This window comes from Mus caroli, unplaced genomic scaffold, assembly GCF_978045245.1.
Source record: "Mus caroli unplaced genomic scaffold, Mus_caroli_1 scaffold_8, whole genome shotgun sequence".
Taxonomy (NCBI): domain Eukaryota; kingdom Metazoa; phylum Chordata; class Mammalia; order Rodentia; family Muridae; genus Mus; species Mus caroli.
The window spans coordinates 18737287-18757049 of record NW_028227263.1 but is presented as its reverse complement, the minus strand read 5'-3'; the positions used below and the strand labels follow the sequence as shown (position 1 = coordinate 18757049).

Genomic DNA, 19763 nt, shown 5'->3' with positions numbered 1-19763 from the left:
CCCAAGCGATGCTCCCACCGAACCACGTGGATTCCCAACACAGCAAAACCCAGTGAAGGTGAAGATTCTTCACCTTTCTTAGCTTGTGGATGCCCCCAGCTCCCACTGTCAGAAGAAGCAAGAGCAGGATGGAGTGGGAAAGAGGGGGAAATGGTTTTGTATCTACCCACACCATTATATCTACCTGTGAATCCTGGCTGGTTTCCTTCAGTGCTAGGTTTGTTTGTGAATGGGACACACCCAAGCACTGCCCATCCTTAGACCCAGAACCTCTTGGACTTTGGACATGTCTATTCAGAGTCAGAAAAAGGCAATCAAGTCTGCTAGGCAAAGCAGAGGCTTGCCTCCCTCCTCCCTTCCTTCAGTGTGTGTGTGTGCACATGCGTATGTATGTTTGTATGTATGTATGTATATATATATGTATGAGCATGCGCAATGCCTGCAGAGGCCAGAAGAAAGCTTTAGATTTACGGAAACGAGAGACACAGGCAGTTGTGGGTTGCCTATTATGGGTGCTAGGAACAAACTCCTGTCCCTTGCAAAAGCAACAAGTGTTTTTGTTTGTTTGTTTGTTGTTGTTTTGAAACATGATTTCTCTGTGTAGCCCTGGCTGTCCTGAAACTCACTTTGTAGACCAGGCTGGCCTGGAACTCAGAAATCTGCCTGCCTCTGCCTCCTGAATGCTGGAATTAAAGGTGTGCACCACCACTGCCTGGGGCGACAGGTGTTCTTTTTTTTTTTTTTTTTTTGGTTTTTCGAGACAGGGTTTCTCTGTATAGCCCTGGCTGTCCTGGAACTCACTTTGTAGACCAGGCTGGCCTCGAACTCAAAATCCGTCTGCCTCTGCCTCCCACGTGCTGGGATTAAAGGTGTGCGCCACCTCCGCCCGGCGACAGGTGTTCTTAACTGCTGAGTCACCTCTCCAGCACCTGGAAATATTCCATATCTTCTGTCTCTAGACATGTGATTCTACTGAACATATGGAATGTGGTTGGGAGGTCTGAAAAACCAAATCATTACCCTTTTGTTTCTGTGTTTTGCACAGACTCTTGTTATGTAGCACAGTCTGGTTTTAAACTCTCCATGTCCTCACTTCAGTCTCCCTAGTATGGGGGTTACAAGCATGCGCCACCATGCTTGGGCAAAGCATCTTTGTTTTGGCAGTGTTGATAATGTAACCTAGTGGACTGGAGAGATGGCTCAGTGGTTAAGAACACTGTATGTTCCTCCAGAGGTCCTGAGTTCAATTCCCAGCAACCACAGGGTGGATCACAAGCATCTATACTGGGAGCTGATGCCCTCTCCTGGCATGCAGGTGTATATGCAGACAGAGCACTCATACATAAAATAAATAAAATTCAGAAAGAGAATCTAGCCTAGGGCCTTCCTTGCACATGCTGGGAAACTACACTACATCCTGTCTGGAGTAGGTTCTTGTCAACTTGACACAAGCTAGATTCAAGTGTAATGCTAAGTTCAAGTCCCCAAGAGACAAGACGCTATGTGACCTTGCCCCCAAGTTATTTCTACAGCCTATACCTGGGCAGAATTGAGATAGGTGGTGCTTGGTGTTCCTGGCCTGCGGTGAGACCATGAGAAAGGAAGAGAAGAAGGTGAAGGAAAAGGAGGATGATGCCAGGCTTGGTGGCGCACGCCTTTAATCCCAGCACTTGGGAGGCAGAGGCAGGCGGATTTCTGAGTTCCAGGCCAGCCTGGTCTACAAAGTGAGTTCCAGGACAGCCAGAGCTACACAGAGAAACCCTGTCTCGAAAAACAAAACAACAACAACAAAAAAAAAAAAACAAAAAAAAAAACAAAAAAGAAGACTGAGATTGAGACTGTGCCGCCATCCTCCATCAGACTGCTTGTACGCAAGCCTGTGGGCCATTTTCTTGATTGCTAATTTGTAGAGAAGAGCCCAGAGACCATTAGGAACAGAACTCCCCCCACCCCCAACAAGTGGTCCTGGGTGGTTAAGAAAGTGGGCTAAGCAAGTCACCAGGAGCAAGTCAGGAAGCAGCACTCTTCAGAGCGCCTGGTCACCCAGTTCCTGCCTCCAGTTCCTGCCTTGACTTCCTTTCTGACTTCCTGGATGATGGATGGCATCTGACCTGTTCTGTTTCTTCATCATGTTTTGTTTGTTTGTTTGTTTGGTTGGTTTTTTGTTAGTTTGTTTTTCAAGACAGGGTTTCTTTGTACAGCCCTGGCTGTCCTGTAACTCACTCTGTAGACCAGGCTGGCCTCGAACTCAGAAATCCGCCTGCCTCTGCCTCCCGAGTGCTGGGATTAAAGGCGTGCACCACCACGCCTGGCTAATAGAAAACAAATTAAGACACAACCCCAGGGCTGGTGAGATGGCTCAGTGGGTAAGAGCACCCGACTGCTCTTCCGAAGGTCCAGAGTTCTAATCCCAGCAACCACATGGTGGCTCACAACCATCCGTAACGAGATCTGGCCCCCTCTTCTGGAGTGTCTGAAGACAGCTACAGTGTACTTACATGTAATAAATAAATAAATCTTAAAAAAAAAAAGACACAACCCCAGGGGGGAAAAATAATTTAATTTCAGGGGCTAGCAGTATGGCGCTTCAGGTCCTAGGCACAGTCCCCCACATGGGGGAGGGGGGATGCCCATTTAAATTTTAATTCAAATAGGCCATTGTGGCTTTTTGATCCATTTACCATTGTGGATAGTATAGCCCCAAGTAGCTCAGTTAAAGATGGTGAGTCACTCAGGGTCACTGGATGTGACACTCAGGATGAGACTCCTGAGTCAAAGCCTGAAGCTTTTAAAAAAGTTTTATTATTGTTGTTAATATTATTAATTGTTCTGGCAGAATTGAGGCGTGTACTTCACAAATGCTAGACAAACTTTCTGTGTAGCACTGAGTGAGCTACTGAGGACCACTGAGCACGGTCCTTTCTGTCTCTAAAGGCAGTTAGAAACACTGGCGACATTGGTTAAGGACATGGACTCAGAAGCTTGGGTTGGAGCAGGGGTGAGGCTCAGCTGGTAGAGTGCCCTTGCCTGTCATGCATGAAAGCCCTGGGTTCAATTCCCAGTACCTCATAAACGGGCACAGTGGGACCCACCTGCCATCCCAGCACTCAGAAGGTACAAGGGGAGTGTCCAAAGTTACCCTTAATTACCCAGCAAGCTTGGACCAGACATGAGACTCCATCTCAAGACAAAAGAAAAACCAGCAAAAAGCCGGGCGTGGTGGCGCACACCTTTAATCCCAGCACTCGGGAGGCAGAGGCAGGCGGATTTCTGAGTTCGAGGCCAGCCTGGTCTACAAAGTGAGTTCCAGGACAGCCAGGGCTACACAGAGAAACCCTGTCTCGAAAAACCAAAAAAAAAAAAAAAAAAAAAAAAAGAAAAACCAGCAAAAACAGAAGGAAAGATTGCTGTCTGTTTGGGGGAGGTGTACAGGTCCAGGAAGAGGCTACATGTCAATCTTGGGCGTTAATCTTCAGGTGACATCCACTTTTTTTCCTTTTCTTTTCTTTTCTTTTCTTTCTTTCTTTTTTTTTTTTTTGGTTTTTCAAGACAGGGTTTCTCTGTATAGCCCTGGCTGTCCTGGAACTCACTTTGTAGACCAAGCTGGCCTCAAACTCAGAAATCTGCCTGCCTCTGCCTCCCGAGTGCTGGGATTCTTTTCTTTTCTTTTCTTTTCTTTTCTTTTCTTTTCTTTTCTTTTCTTTTCTTTTCTTTTCTTTGTTTTTCAAGACAGGGTTTCTTTGTGTAGCTCTGGCTGTCCTCAAATCGGAGACCAGCAGCCCGAGTGCTGGGCATGTGCTACCCCCACCCAGCTTACTTTCTTTTTTTAATTTGTTACATTTTATTAAGTGGGTGCGTGTGCCAGAGTGTGCCCGTGGAAGTCACGGGAAGCTTACAGAAGCCGAGGCCGTTCTCTTCTTCCACCGTGTGGGTCCCTGGGCCCAAACTCTGTGAGGCTTAGCAGCAAGCACCTTCACCTCATGTCTCCTGTCCAACCTTGGTTATTTTTAGACAAGTTCCTCCCCCCCCCCCAAACAAACAAACAAACATAATTTCTCCGTATGACCTGTGGCTTGCCAATTCCAGTAGGCTGGCTGGCCAGCAAGGTCCAGGGATTTGTCTGTCTTCACATCCCCAGTGGGGCCAAAATCAGTTTAGATTTCTTTTCTTTTCTTTTTAGGATTTCTTTTCTTTTATTTTATATACATTGGTGTTTTGCCTGCATGTATGTCCTCGTGAAGGTGCCAGATCCCTTGAAACGGGAGCGTCAGACAATCGTGAACTTCCATGTTGGGAATTGAACCAACTCAGCAGCTCAGCCTCCACGGAGCTCTCTCCAGCCCCTGGCTTTTTTTTTTTTAAGGTGCTGGAGACTGAACTCAGGTCTCACTTGAATGACAAGCATTTTACCAGCTAAGCTACTTCCCTGGCCCAATGCTTTTCTGTTTTGTTTTGTTTTTTGTTTGTTTTTTTCTGAGACAGGGTTTCTCTGTGTAGCCCTGGCTGTCCTGGAACTCACTTTGTAGACCAGGCTGGCCTCAGACTCAGAAATTCGCCTGCCTCTGCCTCCCAAGTGCTGGAATTAAAGGCGTGCGCCACCACCGCCGGCTACAATGCTTTTCTGATATGCTTCCCATGTTAAAGGGAGGAAACTTTGCTTGGGATGGCTATGCGCTGCCAACTTCACAATGTTTAGGAGATGGTCCTCAGGGCATGTTTCTTTTTTTTTTTTTTTTTTTGGTTTTTCGAGACAGGGTTTCTCTGTATAGCTCTGGCTGTCCTGGAACTCACTTTGTAGACCAGGCTGGCCTCGAACTCAGAAATCCGCCTGCCTCTGCCTCCCGAGTGCTGGCAGGGCATGTTTCTAAGGAAATTTTCTACATTAGGTTTAATTGATGTGGGAAGACCCAACCTAACCACCACTCTGTGGACTTGGGGTTCATGCTGACTCAAAAGGAGAAATCTGAGGACCAGCATTCAGGTGTTTCCTGATAGCTGTTAGGTACAGTGTGACCCCCTGCCTCAGGTCCTGATTGCTGGTGGTGCTGGTGGGTACAGTGTGACCCGCTGCCTCAGGTCCTGGTTGCTGGTGGTGCTGGTGGGTACAGTGTGACCCCCTGCCTCAGGTCCTGATTGCTAGTGGGTACAGTGTGACCCCCTGCCTCAGGTCCTGATTGCTAGTGGGTACAGTGTGACCCGCTGCCTCAGGTCCTGATTGCTGGTGGGTACAGTGTGACCCGCTGCCTGAGGTCCTGATTGCTGGTGGGTACAGTGTGACCCGCTGCCTCAGGTCCTGATTGCTGGTGGGTACAGTGTGACCCCCTGCCTCAGGTCCTGATTGCTGGTGGGTACAGTGTGACCCGCTGCCTCAGGTCCTGATTGCTTCTGGGTACAGAGTGACCCGCTGCCTCAGGTCCTGATTGCTGGTGGGTACAGTGTGACCCGCTGCCTCAGGGTCCTGCTGCCGTAACTTCAGGCGTGCTGACTGTAACCTCAAACAGTAGTAAGATCAAGACCATCCTGAAGTTGCTCTGAAGAGATTTTGTTTGGAAACACATAAAGCGGGGAACAGATGCCTCTTTCTTTAACCCTGCAGCTACCATCTAACCTAGAAGCTGTTCTGCGTTCCCTTTTCACGGGAGGCCGAGATCCCTGGTTCTCAGGAAGGTAGCTTTTCCAGGCTTACAACTTGCCTTCTGACTTCCAGGCTCTGTCCTGCCATGTTGTCCAGTCCTGTCCCATCCAGTGTCCCATCTCTCCTCTATGCCCCGCCCTCCCCCCAAGCTGATCCCTCTGCTCAGAGTCCTCCAAGCCACTGCACATCCGGCTCAACTTTGCCTCTATTCCAGTTGTTGCAGGACATGAAATGGAACCCTGTTCCAGGAGAGCAACATTCAAGGCTCTAAGATTAAAGCCACTTAAACTGAGACCCTCTTTTTTTGTTGTTTTTGTTTTGTTTTGTTTTGTGTGTAGCTCTGGCTGTCCTGGAACTAGCTATGTAGAGCAGGCTGGCCTGGAACTCAGAAATCTATCTGCTTCTTTTTTTTTTTTTTTTGGTTTTTCGAGACAGTTTCTCTGTGGTAGCCCTGGCTGTCCTGGAACTCACTCTGTAGACCAGGCTGGCCTCAAACTCAGAAATCCACCTGCCCCTGCCTCCCAAGTGCTGAGATTAAAGGTGTGTGCCACCATGCCCAGCTCTGCTTCTTGAGTGCTGAGATTAAAGTTGTGTACCACCACCGCCATTGGACACCTGACCCTTTTTGAATGGATGACCTTACATAAGTCCTTTGTTCCTTTATCTGCCTCCTCCATTACCAAATTGAGATGACTAATAGTCTTTTCCCAGCACGGTGATGACACGTTTGTACAGAAAGCACCCACAGCCAAGCCTGGCTCTTTACCAGTACAGTGTTTACTACTGAGAATAGACAGGGCCCAAGGCCCAATTTTCCTAACCCACTGAGAGCTGTGGTTAGGGCCTCCTTCCCCATCTGGCATTAGGGCTGAACCCTCACTTGTCTACTGGTCAGGTAAAGCTTCGTACACCAGAGGCACAGCGATGCAGAGGCTCCCCACAGTTGGGTACAGCATCTCTCTAGGGGCTCCAATGCAGGTTCACTGCAAGGGAGAAGCCAGGCCAGGAAACCAGATGGGACAAGAAGAAGGGCCTGTGCTGCCAGCAGGGTTTGGAGGCCCCACCCGGAAGAAGAGAACTATAGAAGGTCCTGTGAGGTGGGAGTAGGCTCCAGGCACAGCCTCTATTGGCTCCACTCCCCAAGACTGAGGCCTCTCCACCATCTGTCACCCCAGCTGGGAACAGTCAGGGGGCCTGAGAGCCTCTCCCAGCTCAGTGACTCAGCAAGAGCCTTCCTCAAAGCTAATCAGGCTGGGTTCCGGCCTTGTTCTGAGGTCAGGCCCCTGCTTCGATACAAGGGTTCCATTTCACTTCCCTGTCCACTCCCCTACCACGCCCCATAGCTCCCCTACCACTGAGGCTACCAGTCAGTTCCCTTGGAGCAGGCGTTGCCTTTATGCCCCTGGCACTTAGATTTGTGACAAGTCTCACACTCTGGCAGCTTACTGGATGATGTGCACGGTTCCAGCCTTTTATTTCTGTTATTTCAAGGCCCTCAAAAGACACGGTATGCCAGGTGTGGTAGCACCTGCCTTTCATCTCAGTATTTGGGAGACAGAAGTGGGAAGGTATGTGTGAGATGGAGACCAGCCTGGTCGACATAGTGAGTTACAGGCTAAGAAGGGCTACATAATGAGTGTGTGTCTCAACAAAAATGAGAAGCCAGTGGCAAAGACCCTATGGCTGCCCCAGGTCTGGATGCTGCAGGTCCGGATGCTGCATGATGCCGCAGGTCTGGATGCCACAGGTCTGGCTCCAGCTCTTGCCGGCTGCACCTCTCCTTTCTGCCTTGTGCTGAGCTCTGCTCCCTGCCGGCTCGGCTCTTGGGCACACATCTAGTCTGGCCTGCTCACAAGTCTGTAAGTGGCAGGAGCCACAGCTAGTCCTCAAGTAGCAGCAGAAGCTGGGGTTCAGTCTGCTGTGCAAAGCGGGGTGTGTGAGGCCAGGGTGCAGCTTGGCTTACTGGTCTCCAGTGCACAACACAGAACAAGGGCAGGCTGCCAGTCCCAGGTTTTGTTGTTTTGAGACGTCTCACTCTGTAGCCCAGGACAGCAAACTTTCTGTCTCCCAAAACCTTAGAGTGAACTACTACTTCTGTTCTTTCCTTTTTCTTTTCCAGATAGAATCTTGCTATATAACCCTGGGTAGTGGCTTACTACTATGAAGTCTATGAAGGCCTTGTTCTCAAAGCAAGCCTCCTGCCTCAACTTCCTGAGTGCTGAGACTACTGGTATGGGCCACCATGCTTGGCTTCATTCCTTTTCCGGCAACTCAAAGGCAATGTTGATGTATCAGCCAAAATCAATGAGCCATGAATCATCACATTTCAGGAATTTTCAAAATAACCTTCGAATGTCTGGCATAGGGAATCTAAATAGCCAGTGGCTGGTTCACAGAGCCTCACTGTGCTCAGGGTCCGCAGGGAGGTTTTCTTTTTTGTTTTAGTAGTAGTAGTAGTAGTAGTAGTAATTTTGAGACAGTTTCTATAGCCCTGGCTGTCCTGGAACTGTAGGTCAGGCTAGCCTTGAAGTTACAGAGGTCCACCTGCTTTTGCCTCCCAAGTGCTGGGAATCTTTTATTTTTACTTGTTTTGCTTTTGTTTTCTACTTTTCTACTATAGGATTTTACTGTGTATCCCTGGCTGTCCTGTAACTCACTCTGTAGACCAGGCTGGCCTTGAAATCACAAAGATCTGCTGGCTTCTGCCTCTGGAGTGCTGGAATTAAGGGCGAGTAGTCCCACTGCCCAGCTTAGTCTTTTATTGCTTTAATTATGTGTGTGTGTAGGTGCTCATGTGCGTGCAGGGAATTGAACTCAGGTCTTCTGTCAGAGCAGGGCCAGCTCTGCGTTGTCAAGCCATCTCTCCTGGAGATTCTTAAAGCTGTGTATCTCTGGAGATTTGGGGTTTCTTTCATAGAGGGTAGGGTCTGAGCACTGATTATTTTTTTTTAAAGTTCTCACAATGACTCAAAGATTGAGAGCCACTGTAGTGAGAATTCTGGAATTGTGGTTTCTTTAAAAATACAGAAATATTTTAAGAAAGCACTTTTGTTTTAATCCCAGGTGTGGGGTGTGGGCTGCACCGGACTGTCCACAGCAGCTGACTATGATTTGCCTCGTGCTCTAGCAGAGGCATGGTTTTACCAGCTGCAGATAGTTTCTGCAACTGTGTGACATTTGGAATTCTGGGAACTTTTCAGAGGGTACATAAATGCTAACACCCCAACAAGCGTGGGTGGTTGTTGGCTTCGTTTGGTTGGTTTTGGTTTGTTAGTAGTCATGCTCATTAAAGAAACAAAAGTTCAATTCAGGGATCTCTCTCCTCTCTCCTTCTTTTTCTCCTATCTAGTGGTAGGGGGTGAAATGGGTTGGAGGGAGGATAAAGGGTGGGAAAAAGAACCCACAAAGCAGCAAAGACCAGCTATAAGCCACTCTGGAGGTGATGGTGACAGCACTAGCCCAGGCTAGCCTGGGTTACCCAGAAGCGATGCTGGTGTGTGTGAGTGAGCTGAGTCTAGTGGTTTATGCTTATAATCCTAGCACTTAGGAGGTAGGAAGAAACTACAACATGAAGGACTGAGCTATGGAGCAAGTTTTCAGCTAGCTAAGGCTACAGAGCCAGGTAAATCTCCAAATTCAAGGCTAGCCTGGTCTAGAGTTTCGGGATTGCCAGGGCTATACAGGGAAACCCTGCCTCAAAAACCAAACCAAACCAAACCTCAACAACCAGAAACATTAGCCTTGTCACAGTTCTGTTATCGCAACCTTGGCTCTGAATCACTCCTAGCAACCAAACTTCCTCTGCTGGACTGAAAAAGTTGCAAAGGTGTCTGTCCTAAAGCTACAGGTTTAGGGAGGGGAAGGTCCATCTCAAACAGTCCAAGCTCAACAAATCTGTTTACACCTGGAGTGCAAAGACCAAGACCTTTTCTCCTTTCTCAGGTGGGTCCAGGGTAGCTGTGAATCCACTGTGAAGCTGAAGGCCTCAAATCTCCGCCTTCAAGGAGAACAAGACCATCAACTCAGTGGCTAGCCCACTCCAGCCTCCCTCCATTCCTGTGACTGTGACTGCATCCCACCTTGAACAGCCCCTCTCCTGTGGGTGACAGTTCCAGTTGTTCCACTTCACCTTAAAGTCATCGCTGGGACCATTCCTGCACCTCCTACTTTAACCATCAACACTGTCCCAGGTCTCTCTCCTGCCTTCCTGATAAAAACCCTTCCTCTCCTGCCTAGCTCCAAGTAGCTCCCTTTGTCCCCAGCTCTGTTCTCTTGATCCTGGCAGGACAGAGAGCGAAGGGGAAGGTGGTGACCCAGCCCAGCCAGCAGATGGCTGCCTACTTTGGATTTAAGAAACGGTCTGCCTACATTCAGTATAAGCAGGGCCTGTCCTCAATGGAGTTCTTCCCTGATCGCACCTTCTACCATGTTGGTTCTGGGGCTTGAACCCAGGCCACCAGAGGCTCAGCAGCAATCTCACTAGCCCCTCCCCCAAACAATCTTAGCCAACCAACAGCTGGAGTGGTAGCCCAGGCTGTGATACTGTATGTAACACAGGCAGGCCAGGCTAAGGGCAGGCTCTGGAAAAAAAGAGAAAGCCTTAACCTTAACTGTGATACAGCTTGGTGGCCTCAGCATGTGCCAAGTGGCTCTGTCCCTCCTCAACACCCCCCCACCCCGCAAAATGTTACAAATGAAGAGTGTGCAGACTAGAATCAGCCTGACTCAGGAGCCCTGATCTCCATCAAAGTTTTCTCTCCTAAATAAGACCTGACTGGGATTTTTTCTTTTTTCTTTATGTAAGTAGGTAGCTGTCTTCAGACACATCAGAAGAGGACATCAGACTCCATTATACATGGTTGTGAGCCACCATGTGGTTGCTGGGATTTGAACTCAGGACCTCTGGAAGTGCAGTCAGTGCTCTTACCCGCTGAGCCATCTCTCCAGCTTGTGTCAAGAGGAGTTTTATTGTGTTGTTTAGGCTGGCCTGAGACTCTGGGGATAAAACAAGTGTCATGCTTCCACACCTGGCTTCTGACTGACACTGAGACCTCTTCACACTTTTCTCAGGCCTTACTCCAGATTCCCAGAATCAAGGATTCCGGGAATCGCCCACCCTACATCCAAATGCCTTCAGATGACTCATTCTAGCCTTTGAGGTCAAGGCCTAGCCCAGCCATATGGCTTGGTCCTGGATGGTTGGCCAGGTTTCCCTGGCGTTCCTGGAGACAGTATGGCTTGTCAGCACCAGGTCATCAGCCAGTCTCACTGAAGGGGACACAGCGGACCTGGTCGGATTTGTTGCTGTCCAGGAAATGGCTTTTCTTTTTCTTTTTTGTTTTTTTTTTTTTTTTCGAGACAGGGTTTCTCTGTGTAGCCCTGGCTGTCCTGGAACTCACTCTGGCCTCAAACTCAGAAATCCACCTGCCTCTGCCTCCTGAGTGCTGGGATTAAAGGCATGCATCACCACGCCCAGCTGAAATGGCTTTTCAAAGGCGAGCATTTTCTATACACTGAGCCAGCAAAGTCTTGGCTACACGAGAAGAGTGTGGGATACCACAGCAGGCCTGAGCATGGAGCGCCCAGGATCGCAAAGGTGGTAGCTGTCCTGCCCAGGTGCCCCACCTCAGGGTGGGGATTGATATCCTGTGTGCCAAAGGTATATCCTGTGATGGCCAGCCTCTTTTTCATGTCCCAGGGAGCCACAGGCAGGCAGGGCAAAAGGAACAGCTTTGTCAACCACCATCTCCCACTACAGCTGGGCTCTAGTCCCCAGACCCTCAGGCCGGCTGTCCAGTTGAGCTTCCCCCTGTTCACTTCTCCTTCCCCTAAAGCTTTCCTCTCGTTCTCATTAAATCTGCACCTCCTGGAAACCAAGCTACTCTTGTGATCGTCCCGCTCACCACTGCAAGGGTGGCCAAGGCCCATGGTTGGCACAGCCCTGCCCAGGGCAGTAGGAAAAAGCCTCCACGACCAGTGGAGAAGGGAATCAAGGAGGTGAAGTCACACATGCCAGTCACTCAGAGACGGCAGAGCCCGGATCCTCGGGAGTGATGGCAGAAGGGAAAAGCCAGCGATGGAGTCTTGAGTGGAAGCTGTAACTTTGCCCAGTTGGCTTCTGTTATTTGTGACAAGGTCTTACACAGTAGCTTAGGCTGTGGTGGAACCATATCTCAGGCTGGCCCCAAGCCTCGGGAGACCCTCCTGCCTCAGCTGCCCAAGTGCTTGGATTAGAGGTGTGAACTATGTTGGGCAAGGCTCCCATTTCTTTCTCTTTTTTAAAAGTGTGCTAGGGACCTTTGGACACGTAAGTATGCTGTGCCACCGAGTCACACTCCATCCATCAGGTCGTAGAGTCCTTGTCCCAAATATATGAAACCCTAGGTTCGAGCCCCAGCTCTGAATAAAACTGATATCCATGACAGAAATCTATAATGTTAGCACTCACTCAGGAGGTAGGGGCAAGAAGGTTAGATGTTTAAGGTTATCCTGAGCTACACAGAGAGTTCAAGACCACTTAAAAAACATGAGGAGGACCCCCTCCCTCTCTTTTTTTTCCAGACAGGGTTTCTCTGTGTAGCCCTGGCTGTACTGGAACTCACTCTGTAGAACAGGCTGGCCTAGAACTCAGAAATCCGCCTGCCTCTGCCTCCTGAGTGCTGGGATTAAAGGCGTGCGCCACCACTGCCCGGCTGAGGAGGATCCTTTCTCAACAACAACAACCAAAACAAAACCTAAAGTCAACCAACCAAACAAGAGAAACAGAAATGATGGGGTCTCTCCTGCTAAGTGCAAGGCACCCTTTCTGCTTCAGATTCCTGAGTAGGGAGTGGCACATGTGTGCTACTGGGCCTGACAAAGTCCCCTCACCGCCCATCTCCTGTGAGGGAGACCCTATGTCAGGGACACCTGAGGTTTTAGGGGTCGAGGACATTAACAGGGTGCTTTGAACCCTGAAAGTCTTAGAAAGTGAAACCTCACAAGGCAGAGCAGCCTACACCCTTCTTCCTGTAACTGCTGAGATGTCACTGCCCCAGAAGAAGCGTCGCAGGAAAGCAGGAAGACTAGAGAGAGCCTGTGGGACAGACATCTACTCCTGGGTTGGAGTCTTGGGGGTCCCGCCAGGGTCATGAGATCCGTACTCACATTTAGCAGGGTAGCTGGCTGCTGCAGGCCACAGGTCAGGAATTTCCCTCACCAACACTTGAGATGACTTCCCTAATGGGCTGGGCAGGCAGGGGCGGAGCTTGTGTATTTAAAGGGCCCTGCAACTGGATCTTTTGCTCCTCCAGGCTGCACTGAAGTCACCACAGCTGGGGGCAATTCCTGCCTCAGTGCTAACTGGCTGGTCTGGACTGAGACTAGGAAATCAGAGGATGCAGTAGTAAGGGTGGGAGTGGGGATTGGTGGCTGGCTGAGCCTCTGCCTCTTCTGGCTTCAATATTACAGTGTGGAGGAACACAGCTCTGCCTCTGCCCAAGTGAGAATGTGTGCTTGGGTTGAGCTGCAGTCTCTCCTCTGAGAAGATCATCCGGCATCTTTTTGGTTTTTTTTTTGGTTTTTCGAGGCAGGGTTTCTCTGTGTAGCCCTGGCTATCCTGGAACTCACTCTGTAGACCAGGCTGGCCTCGAACTCAGAAATCCGCCTGCCTCTGCCTCTCAAGTGCTGGGATTAAAGGCGTGCGCCACCACGCCCAGCTCATCGGGCATCTTTTATTAGATTTAGCACATCCAGCTCAAAACTTCGAACAGACACTAAACAGAACACACAGGCACCCTCCTGAGAGGCACTGCACTGGGAGCCTGAGGCCTTCCCGGTTGGTTACAAGTTCCCCAGAGCCTGGGTTGGGAAAGGCCGGCCATGCCCAGCACAAAACAGTCTGCACCTGTGGCAGGAGCAGCACCAGTCAGTACTTCCGCTGCCTGGGAAAGAGACTGTTTCCTGACGATCGGAGTGGAGGGCTGGTGGGGCTGGGGCCCTCTGAGTCTAAGCTGAAGAGGTCTCTCCCGGTCCGGAGGATCTGCTCCTCTAGTTTCTTATGGCGCTTCATGTCCGAGAGGACCTTATCCAGACGTGCCTCCCGTTTCTGGCTCCGGGCTGAGCTTCCTAAGACGGTAGAAAACGTGACAGCATTGAGACGTGAGCCCCCCCCAAGCGCCCACACTTAGAGATCTTGTTAAATACTCCCTTCTTAGGCCTCAGGGGCACAGAGGAGCCAATGTTTAGGTTTGGGCCACACACAGGATGGCTGGTATTAGGCTAAGATACCCATAATGCAATGGCTGGGGAACATAGCCATCATGTGCAAAGGTCCTGGGGCAGGAGGCAGACTTATTCTGAGGACAATGTATTGGGGCAGGGGTAGAGGCCAGAAAACTTAAGATTCTCTGTGGACATGCTCTTCCTCTCTGGAATGGAATTCTCGGGAGGAGTACAAGCTGAGGAAAGACGGGACCTCACTTAAAAGGACTACTCTGGTTGACAATGGTGGATCTGTACAAGCGGAGCAGATGCAACTTGCTGTTGGCTTGACCGGCTGTGATGTCAGGTCAGCTCTGGGCATGAACATAGTACTTCAGAGATGTGTTCAGCAAACTTTGAACTTCTGGGAAGGTCTGCGGGGCCTCTGACAGGAAAGTATGGCACTGACCTAAGCCAGAACTACGCTGCTACTGTGTGAGTGCTCCTTCCCGTTGCTGATCTTACAAGGTGGCAGAAACCAGCCAAGGCCTCAGACCAGCCCACTTGTGGGCGGGGTAACTAGGGGAGGCCCTTTACCTCCCCTCAGTTCTTCCCTCTCACCCGTACCTGGTGTCCGTCTTCTGTCAATCAGTGAGTCCTTTGGTGTCATTGGCTCATCATCAAAGTCAAATTCTGTAGGCATGTGCGGCCTGCAACAGGGTGGACAGAAAGCCAAGGTTGAGAGCAGCTCTCCCTAACACCTGCTGGCACACCCCAAACCACCGCCTCATCCTGTCCTGCTCTCCCCTCCCTCCAGTCTCCGCGCTCTGGAGAGCAGTCCCGGGAATAATGTGTAAAGCATGGTCTCACTTTTCCTCCTCCTCTTCTTTGGCCTCTGGCTCCTCGTCTGATCTCTCCTCTTCACTCTGGGCCTCTGGGGTAGGCGGCCGGCGGGGTAGGATCTCTGCTTGAAGCTCCAGAGTACCTTGGGTAGCCAGCAGTTCATAGAGCCGCTGGATTTCGGAGGGTGGGGGCATCCAGGACTGCCCATTGGCCGGCAGCTCCACCTCCTCATCGCTGCAGGGCACGCACCAGTCTTCGGATTCTCCTTCCACACGCTCGTCGCTCGCAGCGCTGGGAGCTTCTAGTGCCTCCTCGGCCCTGGATCCCTCATGCCCGGCCTCCTCCTGACTGCCTTTCCCCTCTTCCTCGGCCTTACTAGCCGAGACAGAGGGACCTCCAGTGTCCTCCACCGCCAGAGCCTGGAGGCCGGAAGTCACTTCCCCTTCTTCAGACAGAGGCGCTGCTGTGCTGCCTGCAATGGTTCCATGGCCCAGGGCAAGGGACATAGAGTACTAGAGAAGAAGCCCAGCAATAGAGGAGGTTTTACAGTACCAAACCAGGGCGCCTCACCCGAAGGGCTTGAGAGCCTTTCTAGGTCTAGGAAATCGCCAGTCAGTCCAACAGCTGACTGCGGCCAGAGCACCGTCCCCAGGAGGGGGCGCTCAAATCCCTGCAAGGACAGACCCCACCCCACGGACCCAGAATTCTGCCGTTCCCAGGGACCCGCAGGAAACACGCTCGGAGCTGGAAAGGAAAGGGCCTGCTTTCTCGCTTTCACATCGCCTTCTCCATCACCGGGATGGAAGTCATCTTTTTAGACCGGGCAAACCTAGTTCGCGTCTACTCAGCAGCGGTACAAACCTGGAGCTAAAACCCGCCTCCCAGGCTGCGCAGGATCGCAGTACGCAGGCGCAGAGAAATGGCGCGCGGAGGCTCCGCGGTAGTCAAAGCTACTTGAAAGAGGAAAGAGAAGACTTGCGCATGCGCAACTTAGCCCTTAGGACTCATTAACCTCGGCCCATACTAAAGATGGCCACTGCGGCAGCGCATGCGTATTCCGTTCAGTAGGGCCTGCCAGAAAGCAGTACCTTGACTCTGCAAACACAGGGACCAACTGAGGCCAGTCTCATGCATTCTCTGTTTATTAGTGTTTAAGACTCATGCAGCATTCAGCATACAAAAAGGGAGACTCAGTTTTATTTTTTGAAAAGGAATTTTAGTTTTCCCCCAACTTTTTTTTTTTTTAAAGGAAACAAAAAACCCCCGCCAACTCTGAAATGCATCGCAGCTGGCTCTCTGCCTCCTCAGAGGGCTGTCGCGTGCAACAAACCTCCCTCATCCTCTTAGAGAATAATTATAGAGCTCCCCCACCCTTCCCTTGCTCCCTGCAGCTGGGAACTTTGGTCCTTTGTTTGTTTGTTTGTTTTGAATTCTACTGTTTACAAAGCACATAAATAGACCTTCAAACAAGAAATTCTGAGGTTAAAAAGCCCAAACGGGCAGGTCAATTCAGGCTGACTCTTCAGCCGCAGCTGTGCCCCTTCCTCCCCTGTTTGTTCAGAATAAGGACTCTCAGAAGGTCCCCCAGGTGAGGACTCACTTGCCAGCTTTGGGACCCAATAGGCACCTTAGGGGTTAGGGTGGGGTATGGTCTGGGCCTGGGTGATCCCCAGTAGAGAACAGTCAGAGCCCCCAGCTAGGCTCCTCTCCCCACACCATCCTTCTTCCCTCAGCCTGACCTAAGAACTGCAGTTTTTGCAGACTAAGTGTTGGCAGGAGGGTGAAGACGCTAAGGGGGAGATGAAAAGGGGGAAAGGGTCAGGGGACGTGGCAAGGGGAAAAAACGGTGTTAAGGAAGGGGAGAAAGGGATGGGTTAGATACCAAGACAATGAACGTTGGGAGGTCAGGGTTAAGGTTCAGAGGATTCCAGAGGCAGGAAGAAGTGCAGGAAGGCTGGGAGAGATGCAGAGGTGCAGAGTACAATTTAGATGTTCAGGAAGGCTTCCAGAAGTGCAGAGAGGTTTTCAGAGTGCAGGGTTAGGGAGGTCAAGAGGCAGGAGGGGAGTGGGGGTCTGCAGGCAAAAGTGCAGGGAGAAAGGAAGCCTATGGCTGGCAGAGGAGCCTGGCAGGATGCAGGGGAAAAGAAGCTGTAAACAAGGCCGCTCAGGCTCCCTTGGTCCCTAGAGATGGGGGCCAGGGCCATGGACTGGGATTCTCCCAGGATAGGGATGGACCCAAGACAGCTCCCAACAGGAAGAAAAGTCTTGGAATGCAGGGCAGAGCCCCTCACTTATACACTGTGGGAGAGGAGAGGGAAAGACAGACAGGGAAGGAGACAGGAAGAGACAAAGGCATAGGGAGGACAGACAGGAGAGAGCAGGGTCAGGGGTTAGTAAAGCTGCCCTGGTCAACCCTCCGCGCCTCCCTTCCTGTCCCTGACCCCCACTCACCGCCTAAGTTGATGACGCAGGAGGCGATGATGATGAGGACCCCCCCAACCAGCGCCACGATGCTTAAGAGCTTGGCTACTCGGCCCAGACGTTGAGCCCCATCCACGTCCCCCTGTTGCAGGCTGTTCCGGGACTGGGGTGAGGGTGAGGGGTTTGGAGGTATCATGGCCCAGGTCAGCAGGAGCCAGCCCAGCAGGGATCAGGTGAGAGTCCAGAGGAGGAAGGTCAGCCCAATGGGGTTAAGAAAGAAGGAGAATTGGGGATTTAAGAAGGAGAATTAATTAAGAATTAATTAAGAAGGAGAATTGGGGATGCAGGAGGAAGAGGGTACAGGTCAGCAAGATTATATGACACATCTGTTTCCCTCCCGCTTGAAGGGGTAGGGCAGGAGTGCCTTGGAAGGTTAGGTCCTGGGGAGAGACAAGCAAAGGGCCAGCAATTGGAAAAGTGGGATCCATGCAGAGAGGTGAGGGAAGGTGTCATTACTGGGGCTCTGGGCTGACACTGGCACGAAGCTGAGAGCCATAGTACACTTGGGCCAGGGTCCCTTGGGGCTCACCATGACGGCATAAGCGAAGGCCACAATGTTGACAGGCCACATGGGGCAGAAGCAGGACAGGATGGCAAGGATGATATAGTCCCGAGGTTTCTGGGTGCCTTCGCCCCCTTCCACCCCAGGCCCTGCCAGCTGGGAGCTGGGATGACGGCTTAGGCTACCTCGAGGAGATCCTGGATGCCCACCGTGTGCCCTTCCTATTCTGTCTTCCTCAACGAGTTTCTGCAGCACACGGGGGGGAGCCCCATTGGCTGGGGGTGTTTTAGTTGAGGGTGGTGAGTGAGGTTGGGGGGCTGGGCCCTCTTCCCCGTCACCAGCCTGAAGGGGAACCACTGCTCCGTTTTCTTGTTTTTCCCCTGTACTTTCAGTCAGGACCTCTGTGGTAGGGGCCTCTTGGGTGGGGGCTTCTGCCTGGAGGGGTGGTTTAGGAGGAGGCTGGGAAGTTGGCTGAGGGTCTGACTGGGTGTTTATCTGAAAAGCAGGCTCTGAGGTTGGCTCAGGAGGGGCTGCAGACTGCGGCTCAGACCCTTCCTCTGCTGCAGTTTCTCTGTTCACGTCTGGTTTGGATGCTGGCTCTTGGCGTGCCTCGATGGGGCTGGGGCTGGCCTTGGAGCCTTCTTCTGGGTTTAAACTGAGGTCTGTGGCCTGGACTGTTTCTGGGGTTTCAACTGGGGTCTCTGTGGTTTCTGGTGCCAGCTCTGCCTTAGACCCTGAGTCCACAGGGGCTGCAGTGATGCCTGGGCCCAGCTGAAGGGCCTCTGGCTGGTCTGGGATCTCTGCTACAACCTGGACAGGACCTAGTCCTTCTTCAGAATGCCTGGGACCTTCTGTCTGGGTGTTGGAACTGTCTTCCACCCCCTTCATCTCAGAGACCTGAGAGCTGCTGGCTGCCATCTTAGAGAAGCGAGATGGGAGAGGGCCCGTGGGGAAGAGGAGACAACAGTGACAGTAGCAAATCCTGGAAGAGGAGGAGACAGGCTTGGTGAGGAGGGAAGAGTGTCTCTCATCACCACAGGCTCAAGAGGGCTAGTATTCTGTTTCAAGGCTAGCCTGTACTGTCCCTAGGGAGAGGAGGAAAAGTTGGGATTTCCTTTGCTTTAAGGTAGGACACCCTTGGGTGGAGAAGTATTTTAAAGTCTGCTTGGAGAGCCATGGTAAGATAAACCCTTTTCTAAACAGAACTGCTCTTGGTCTGTTCCTAGATCCACCCAACACACCCAACAAGACCCAGTCTCTCGGCTTCCAACTCGAAGGCGCACCAGAACATGAAAATCTGTGCATGCATCAGGCACTCCAACAGGCAGACTGACCAGGACCCCACACAGTCTGCTCCTTCTGTACCCTTCCCTCCTCTCTGGGCACCACCTGAGAAGTGCAGGGTCTCCTACTGTGCATTCGGGCTCAAATGCCCGTCTACCTCCTCCCAGCCCCATTCTTGGGGAGACCCAGTATCTTGTGCATACCTTCTTAGCCCTTCTTTTAGGGGTTCCCTTGTTGCTTTCAGCAGAGGCTGAGGGGGAGGGGATCTTCTCCCGATGGTACGACGCACCCAGCACCACCCTCTAGTTCGCCTGGCACCTGCATTCTCATGCCACCCAGCTGTCTGCGTCCACACCTACCAGCAGTCTCAATTGGTCCCAGTCTCATCCGCTGCCAGCCTCGGGACTGCTCCTGCGTCCCTCCGCCGCCGCCGCTGCTGCAGCAGCAGCCGCAGACCGGGGAGGGAACAAGTCTGTGAGCAATGAAGGGAGGTGGCGGGTCTCCCCTCCTCTCCTCCGGGTTTGCTCGGCCCTTCTTCTCTGGTCCCCTCCCCTAAGCTCCACTGCTGCCGCGCCGCCCCCGCCCCTAGCACGCCTCCTGCCCCTCCCGGATAGCCCAAGAGAACCTCGTGCCAGGCCCCGTGTTACCTGGGTAACCGGCCCGGGACCACTCGTGCCCCCTCCCTGCCCTTTCTCGCCCCCTCCCTGTCCTTTCTCACGCGCACCTCCTGGTGGGGCACCCCCTTCCTAAGTCCTCGGCCCCTCCCGCCAACGGTCACCGGGGGATCCTGGCAGAGACCTAGGTCTGCGAAGAGACGGACCAGTGAAGATTGGGTGG

General features: G+C 51.7%; 3 protein-coding genes across 4 annotated transcripts in view; all 3 read right to left on the bottom strand.

Moving 5' to 3' along the window:
- The window catches only part of Mvp (major vault protein), a 30298-nt gene extending 17414 nt beyond the window's left edge, over positions 1 to 12884 (bottom strand). Inside the window, exon 1 of the mRNA XM_021166373.3 lies at positions 12782 to 12884. Within this exon, the coding sequence (XP_021022032.1) occupies positions 12782 to 12783 (2 nt within the window). The 5' untranslated portion in view covers positions 12784 to 12884. The remainder of the gene's footprint in view (positions 1 to 12781) is intronic.
- Positions 12885 to 13333: 449 nt separating this feature from the next.
- Pagr1 (PAXIP1 associated glutamate rich protein 1) lies at positions 13334 to 15511 on the bottom strand. The gene is made up of 3 exons (XM_021167939.3): positions 14687 to 15511; positions 14444 to 14526; positions 13334 to 13741 (listed from the first exon to the last, which is right to left on the bottom strand). The coding sequence occupies exons 1-3, from the start codon at positions 15163 to 15165 to the stop codon at positions 13542 to 13544; spliced, it is 762 nt and encodes a 253-aa protein (XP_021023598.1). The 5' UTR covers positions 15166 to 15511; the 3' UTR covers positions 13334 to 13541.
- A 15-nt stretch (positions 15512 to 15526) lies between these two features.
- Prrt2 (proline rich transmembrane protein 2) lies at positions 15527 to 19464 on the bottom strand. 2 transcript variants are annotated; one of them, XM_085841309.1, is made up of 4 exons: positions 19130 to 19464; positions 17670 to 18624; positions 17111 to 17243; positions 15527 to 15609 (listed from the first exon to the last, which is right to left on the bottom strand). In XM_085841309.1, the coding sequence occupies exons 2-4, from the start codon at positions 18558 to 18560 to the stop codon at positions 15527 to 15529; spliced, it is 1107 nt and encodes a 368-aa protein (XP_085697435.1). In that variant the 5' UTR covers positions 18561 to 18624; positions 19130 to 19464. The 2 variants fall into 2 exon arrangements, with proteins under 2 accessions (XP_085697435.1, XP_085697434.1); XM_085841308.1 differs by having other exon boundaries at positions 15541 to 16957.
- Positions 19465 to 19763: the final 299 nt, after the last annotated feature.

What these genes read in the sequence shown, in the direction of transcription:
- Pagr1 (XM_021167939.3), bottom strand. Translation starts at nt 15,165, where the DNA reads ATGTCCCTTGCCCTGGGCCATGGAACCATTGCAGGCAGCACAGCAGCG. An exon ending in AAAGAAGAGGAGGAGGAAAA is followed by an intron (nt 14,527 to 14,686) that starts GTGAGACCATGC and finishes ACCCTGTTGCAG; the next exon opens with GCCGCACATGCCTACAGAAT. An exon ending in TGACAGAAGACGGACACCAG is followed by an intron (nt 13,742 to 14,443) that starts GTACGGGTGAGA and finishes CTACCGTCTTAG; the next exon opens with GAAGCTCAGCCCGGAGCCAG.
- Prrt2 (XM_085841309.1), bottom strand. Translation starts at nt 18,560, where the DNA reads ATGGCAGCCAGCAGCTCTCAGGTCTCTGAGATGAAGGGGGTGGAAGAC. An exon ending in CCTTCGCTTATGCCGTCATG is followed by an intron (nt 17,244 to 17,669) that starts GTGAGCCCCAAG and finishes CCCTCACCCCAG; the next exon opens with TCCCGGAACAGCCTGCAACA. An exon ending in CTGCGTCATCAACTTAGGCG is followed by an intron (nt 15,610 to 17,110) that starts GTGAGTGGGGGT and finishes TCTTTCAAGTAG; the next exon opens with CTTTGACTACCGCGGAGCCT.